Source organism: Octodon degus, unplaced genomic scaffold (genome assembly GCF_000260255.1).
Source record: "Octodon degus isolate 3935 unplaced genomic scaffold, OctDeg1.0 scaffold00206, whole genome shotgun sequence".
NCBI classification, from domain to species: domain Eukaryota; kingdom Metazoa; phylum Chordata; class Mammalia; order Rodentia; family Octodontidae; genus Octodon; species Octodon degus.
The window spans coordinates 4,399,265-4,407,022 of NW_004524782.1; the positions used below are offsets into that span (position 1 = coordinate 4,399,265).

Sequence of the window (7,758 nt, forward strand, 5' to 3'; positions counted from 1 at the left end):
TGATTTGTGGTCTATCACTCACTAATTCCCATCCCCACAGAATAAAACAACTCAACTAAGAGGAGACTCACTGCATACAATTACCTGGTTTATATTGGATGTTATCAAATAACATGTTATCAAGTAACAAGATGTAAAAGTAAAATGCAATGCTCGACCTTCAGGTCAAGTCCAACAGCAATCACATAAAGAAAGTCAGAATCAACCCTGACCCTTACTGAGATGACAGCACAAAAAGAAACAGAAAAAAAAGAAAACTACTAAAACATGTTCAGGTAAAGAATAAAAAATTATGATCAAAATGAAGGACTTGCTTAAAATATTTATTATAAAAATGTTTCAAGAACACAGGAATTTAGGAAAAATATCGAAAATATGAATAACCAACATGCAAAATGAATGCAACTCATGGAACAATTTCAAATGGATTTCCAGAAAATTAAAAATTCATTGTATGTATGTACAATTGATTGAAGATGAGGACAGGTTATAAGGTTGAAAAGGTGGGATTTTGGTTAGTGAACATCAAAAGGAAAATGTTTCAAAAATAGAGAAACTGACAAAATCGTTAAACACCTGCAAAATGATATGAAGAACACTGTAAGATTGATTGAAGTTAATTCACAAAGCAAAGAAGCATAAATGTCACCAAAAATCATTTCATAGAAGTAAAGCAGAAAACTACCCAAATATGGAAAAATAATTTGACATACATGTAAGTGAGGCATATAGAACTCCAGTTAGTCATGGTCAAAATAAATCTACACCAAGGCACATAATAATATAGATCTCAGAAATCTAGCTCAAGAACAGAATGTTAAAAGCTGTCAGAGGAAAGAAAATAAATCACATAGATTGGAAAGCCCTCCTGGTCACAGCAGATTTCTCACCAGAAACACTCAAGAGAAGTGCATGGAAGGACATAGCTCTGGAAATGAAAGAAAACACTCCAATTCAAATTAGTGTTCTCTGACTGTCTTTCAAAATCAAAGGATAAATAAGATACTTCAGTGACAATGAAAAGTTAAAGAAACACATGACCACCAAATCAGCTCTAAAAAACATTCTTAAAAAAGAGATAATGAAAACCACAATTCCATGAAGATCAATAGAAAAAAACCACCAGCCATTAAACAGAGGACCGAGACCAGTAACCACTAGCAGGATAGTGTATGACTAACAGACCATTATATATCAATTATAATAATCAATGTAAATATTCTCAATTAACCATTCTAATGAAATATACTACAAAGCAATAAAACAAAAGGTATTCACTATTGTAACTGTCCTACTGGCCTATTTTGAAACTCAGTTTCATTGTTGTTTTCCTAATCGCTCTTTAACATTAACAATCATACCTTGAATATCATTAAAATTTTTAAAAACTGAAAGATTTTAAATTCTAAAAAAATATTTAAGCCGAATCAGGACTGTAAAAAATTGAACAGACTGTTAGAGTGAATCAAGACACAATATTTAGACATATGTTACAAAATAGGAATGCATTAACTCAAAAAATAATTCATAGGTTGAAAGGTAAAGGAAGCAAGATGATCTTCCACTGGAAAATAATTCCCCCTAAATTGAAGGCATAGCTACTCATTTTATAGAGAATGTGAATATCAAGCTAATACTAATTAAAAGAGATAGAGGTGATCATTATGTATATGTTAAGGGGAAACTGCAAGAAGATTTAGCAATTGTACATATATATGTTCCAAATACAAGTGCATCCAACTACATAAAATAAATATTAATAGGTATGAAGAATCAAATGAGAGACAATACAATTACAAGGAGTGACCTCAGCATCCCACTGGCATGAAGAGACAGATCAGTTAGGCAAGAAAAATCAACAAATACCCAATGAAGCAAATCTGTGAAGAAATTGACCTACTACATAACTACAAAGAGTTTCATACCAGAATACAAACAAGTACACAGAATTCTCCCTGAAAACATATCACATAATAGCTAAGAGAACATGCTTAAGTAAATGTTAAAAATAATAATAATTATCTCATACCTGTTATGAGACTGTAGTGTAAATATATTGAAAAATAATGGCAAAGGAAAACAAAACTAGGAAGAAGGAGAATAGCTGGGTTGAATAGGACTGCCAATCCTACTTTTCTGAGGAGTCTCAACACTGCTTTCCATAGTGGTTATACCAGTTCACATTTTCACAGAGTTAATTATTAAAATTTTTACTTTTTGATTTATCTTTGACTATAGGTGCTAATAGCTACAATATTTGCAACTGCATAGAAGACAGCAGTGTGGAATACAAAACCTGTAGTTGAATACCTCTCATCTTTTCTTCTAAATGTGTACCACTTCTAATGTTCCATCAATTATTATCATATTCTCTTTAAAATACGTTGAAAATAAAAGGTAAAAAACAAAGAAAAATAAAGTTTATTGAAAGCAAGTATTAATGTTGCAATATTTGACCAAGCTTGCATACCTATAGCTGAGCAACAGATCTGATGATAAAAAAACATTATTAATATTGTTAATATTCTGTTCTTTTTTGAAATTCTGTACAATATATATTGTATATTACTCTGTTTCTCTCTTTCTTCATTCTTGCTATTTGTTTTTGCTTCTGTTTTTATTTTTACTTTTTAAAAGTGCAAAAACTTCATAAATATAAGAAAATTAAATAGCACCTTGCTGTTAATAAAATCCCAGTTGTAGATTTTGGTAATCTCTCCTTTTGTAATAACTATGGTTTTGTTCACAAAGACATTTCGTACACCCATGTCTCCAAGAATTCTACCTATTTCCTCTTCCAGCAATTTAGTGTCCATTTTCGAATACTTAGATCATTGATTCATTTTGATTTAAACTTCGTGCATGTTGAGAGACAAGTCTAATTGGAGTCTTTGGTAAATAGAAAGCCATTTTACTCAACACCATTTATTAGAGTTTCTTTCCCCTTCAGTGAAAGTGTTTGAGTCCTTTATCAAAGATAAGGTGGCTGAAGGTGTTTGGAAGTTTTATACAACTTTTTATCTATTTTATTGATATTTGTATCTTTCTGAACCAGGGAGATGGCTCAGTGGATTAATTGCTTCCATGGCAAGTGCAAGGGCCTGAGTTCAATCGCTGGTTCTGCAAAAAAAAAAATGACTTTGGATATTTATATCTTTCTTTTTTGGTCAATGCCACGCTGATATATCATTGTATATATGAATTGAGCAAGTGTTTCTTTCCAATTGTTCCTCAGAGAACTAATATCTAGAATACACAAAGAACTGAAAAAAAAGGGGGGGACCAGGGAGATAGCTCAGTAGAATAAGCGCTTGCCTGGCAAGAGTAAGGGCCTGAGTCTAATTCCTGGTTCCACAAAAACAAAAGCACACAAACAAAAAGAAAAAATCAAGCGTTCCTAAAATTAATGGACCTCACTTTCTAAACCCAAAATTGAGCATCTCATTTAAAGTACCTTTTCTGAAGAAGTATGAACACCAAAGAAAAACATAAAGTAATGTTCAACCTCGCAGATCATTTGAGAGGGGAAAAAAACAGATTTTATCTCATTGTAGGAGGAGTAGCTGCTATCATGTAATCAATAAAGAAGTGCTAGCTGGGGTGTGGGGAATAAAGCACAGTTCTCAAGCATTAATGTGAGTGAATAAAGTTTTGACTGTTATGAAATTAGTGTGCAGATACGGTAAATCCTTGGATTATAGGTTCCATGCAACCCAGCTATTTCCCTTGCTGCTATATTCCTAAAAGAATTAAACATATTATACCAAAGGACATTCATTCTAGAAGAATATTTATTACTAGGTAATCTTGAAAATAACCCAAATTTTCATCATCTGATGAATGGATAAATACAATATGGTATTCATATACAAAGGAATAGTACTCATCTATAAAAAGGATATACTTGAAACATTTCTAGGAAAACAGATGAACCTTAAGACCATATCCTTAAGTGAAGTAAATAAAAAACACATGTGTTAATATCACATTTAAGAAATGGAGTAAATGAGAACTAAAGTGTTTAATAAATATTATGAAATAGGAAGAAAATGCACAATTGGTGGGGAAATTGAGATGAGGAGTGGAAAAGTAACTTCATTTAAAAAGATGAAAACATGACATTGTGGATGAGATAGATGAACAGGAAAGATTTTATGTTAAAATAAATAATTCATGCACTGACAAAAAAATGCTGCATGATGTGGTTGGAATATAAATCAGTTGCACTGTGAAAACACAATGTTGGTCATGGTCACTATGGCCTGAGTTGGTCTGGGCAACTACTCCTTGCAGGTAGTAGGAAACTTAAGGGATATACTTTAAGGCATGGCAAGTATGGACACTAACAATGCCATATTCTTCAAAAATTAATATAATATTTAACTGTTCTCATAAAAAATTTAGGTAGAATTTGTATAATTTTACATATTTAATTATATGTAATTCATATATATATGAATTATATATGAATATATATATATGTATGTTGCAATAATCTGTCTTTCAAAGTACAGACACATGCATTTATATTTATATATCAATTACAATTGAGGAAAATACACAGGCTTCACTGAGTTGTTTATTTGTTTTGTTTTTTACTGAGTTTTCTCCATTTTTCAGACCCCAGTGTTTTCTCTTTGCACCCTATGGAATCAGTTTCCATTAGCTGGAACAGGATTCTCCAAAGCATTCAAACGCACTCTGCATGGAGATGCTCACCAAAACTTCTAATTGTTTCTGGGAATTGGGATCTAGAAAGAACTTATTGTTTTAGTTGTTTCTTACAGCCATCCCCACTGCTTGAACATCTAATGTCATGAAAATTACAGGTGAAGTGGTAATTGCGTTTTAAAGGGTGTTGAGATCACACAACCATGTCTCATATCTTTGGGTCTGACTATCTTTTGCCCACAAGTAAGTTTCCTGACTGTCACCTCAGTCTGTTTCTGGAGCAGCAGAAAGGTGCTGGGTGAGTATTTTCTGTATTTTCTTTTCTAATCTGAAAAATAGAGGCAATGCGTAAATGAACTGATTCAAGATCTATGTTTCAGTGAGTTTTCATGTGTGGAAAAAAGATTCATCTGGAGTGACAGAGAGACATACAGGGAGGAGGGATGATTCTTGAAGCTCAGGCTGAGTTGTGGACAGAAACTGGAGGTCTAAGACCTTCACCAGCCTCTAACTGCTCCGCATGTGCTTTCATACCACCATCATGAAAAATGCCAATGATGACTGCTCCAAGCAGTAATGTAATCTCGTGTAGAAGATTCACTAAACTGCAATCAGGAAATCAGTCTGTTGTGCAGAGTGCTCTTTGAAATCACAGAGAAACCTATATCACTTTCACTCGTGCTTCTGTAAAACCTCTCATTTGCAATAATGACTATGCTGGAGAAACTTGAACCACCACCTTCCTGTATTAGCAGTGTGTTCAAAGGGAAGTTCTGTTTTATTATGATTTTTTTCACATTGGGGTGGAGGTAATGAATGCCGATGGTTCCTAGAAAACTTTTGTATTCTAATGACCACATTTGACCTTGTTTTGGCTTTGGGGAAGGTTATTTTCATAAAAATTTAACTTAATAGTTGAGTAATATATTCTGCAGAGAAATGAAGTGGGCCAAGCTTTTCTGATTCAAATGTTTCCTGTTACACTTGCCGGGTTTAACATCTTTTGAGTTGTTTTGTGATTGCATGTCATCATAGACCTTCCCTAGGTGTGTGGTACAAAGACATTAAATTCTAGTTGTCATATATACTGTACTTTGGCATCATTTTCAAATGGCATTCTAATACTTTGCTTTCCTAAATTAAGTTAAAATACAAAGCTGTTCAAAAAAGGTTAATTCCAGTTCAAGAACTTCAATTACATGTATAAAGTCTTACCTTATAGAATAAAATAAGTAGTATACGTAATTCGATGTGAAATTATATTAACAAGCATTTTGTTGCTATTGTGACATTGACACATGTTCATCAAAACAAATTGGTCATGAGATTAATTACTTCATCATTAATTTCAATTTGTTAAGAATTTTCCCTTAGCAGTGATTCTGTGGTATAAACCAAATGTTCATGTAAAATGGGGATTATCACATTGCAATTTTTCTACGAGGATATTTCAAATATTACAAAAAGTTTATATGGCTTCTAATATCACCACAATTTTACTCCGGTTGTACAGCATAGAAATAAGCACAATATCACAGAAACACGGACATTACACTCAAACATCTTTACGTTCAGGTGAGTCACATACTTTTGCTTTAACAAAAATTATTTTCCTTAAAGGCACATATGATTAAGTCCCAGCCCAGCCTTTCGTGAGGCCAAAGTGTATTAGAATTGGTAAGCCATGAAGCATAGTGATCTACATATTTAAAAATCATATACTGAAAATAAGAATATAAAAATAACAAGACACAAAATATATAGTCTAAGTGAAATGGTAAAGAATATAAATATATAATTTTAAGTAGATTTATAGTAAATCTTTTCCAAGAAGCAGATGTTTCTATTCACAGTCCCACATGTTGAATGTCGATTTTGAATCCTGCACTAGAGGGGAATGACAAGAATGGATCTGAAATTTGTAATCTTCTTTCTTATTCCCATTGTCATTGGAAGCCTGGGAAATTTCTGCCTTTTATGGCATTCTACCTTCCTTTACTTAAGTGGCTACAGGGTTAGGTCCATAGATTTGATACTCAGGCACCTTACTGTGGCCAACCTCTTAGTCATTTTCTCCAGAGGAATCCCAGAGACCATGTCAGTGCTTGGTATGAAAGACTTCCTGAATAATGATGGATGCAAACTGGTTTTCTATGTTCAAATGATAGGCAAGGGTGTGTCTTTCAGCACTACCTGTCTGCTGAGTGTCTTCCAGGCCATCACCATCAGCCCCAGGAGCTCAAAATGGGCAAAGATGAAAGCTCTAAAATACATTGGACTCTGTCCCTTCATATTCTGGGTCCTGCACATGATGCTAAACTTCAGAGCTGTTTTGTTTGTCGTCGACAAAAGGAACAACTCAGAACTCACAACCACTATTGATTATCAGTACTGTTCAGTTACAAATTCTAGCAAAGACAACAACTCCATTTTTGTGGCATTGACATTATCACACGACATTTTGTGTTTGCAACTTATGATCTGGAGCAGTGGCTCCATGGTTTTCATTCTTTACCAGCACAAGCAGCGAACTCAGCATATTCACAGACACAACATATCAACAAGCTCCTCTCCTGAGACCAGAGCTTCTCAAAGCATCCTCATCCTGGTCTGTGCCTTTGTATCCTTCTATGTTTTGACGTCTATCATGAATGCTTGGTTCTCTTTTTACGACAAACCTGCTTCATGGCTAGTTAAAACCTCTTCATTAATCCATGCCTGTTTCCCTACTGTTAGTCCCTTCATTCTCATGACTCGTGAACAGCGTGTATGCAGTCCAAAGTAAAAGACGTGAACACACATCTCTCATCAGGAATGTAAATCAGTCTTTTCACATCTTCAGTACTGCAAGCATTTATCTGTCATGACAACCAACATGCAGTTATGATGCGGTGTTACTCTAGAACTAGGTGTAAAATAGCTACAGAAATTTGTATAATCTGCTGTTATTCACAGAAACTCAAAGAGAATCGTGTCTAATTTTTTTTTTTTGGCAGAACCGGGGATTGAACTCAGACCCTTTCTCTTTCCAGGCAAGCACTTATTCTACTGAGCTATCTCCCCAGCCTCCATGTCTAATGTTTAGGG

The 7,758-nt window shown here is 34.0% G+C and overlaps 1 protein-coding gene across 1 annotated transcript; it reads left to right on the forward strand.

Moving 5' to 3' along the window:
* Positions 1-6,577: 6,577 nt before the first annotated feature.
* Positions 6,578-7,456, forward strand: LOC101592893 (vomeronasal type-1 receptor 2-like). Its single transcript, XM_004644731.2, has one exon. The coding sequence runs from the start codon at positions 6,578-6,580 to the stop codon at positions 7,454-7,456; it is 879 nt and encodes a 292-aa protein (XP_004644788.2).
* The last annotated feature ends 302 nt before the right edge of the window (positions 7,457-7,758 follow it).

Bases quoted from the DNA above. Each gene is read 5' to 3' on its own strand.
- LOC101592893 (XM_004644731.2), top strand. From the start codon at position 6,578: ATGGATCTGAAATTTGTAATCTTCTTTCTTATTCCCATTGTCATTGGA.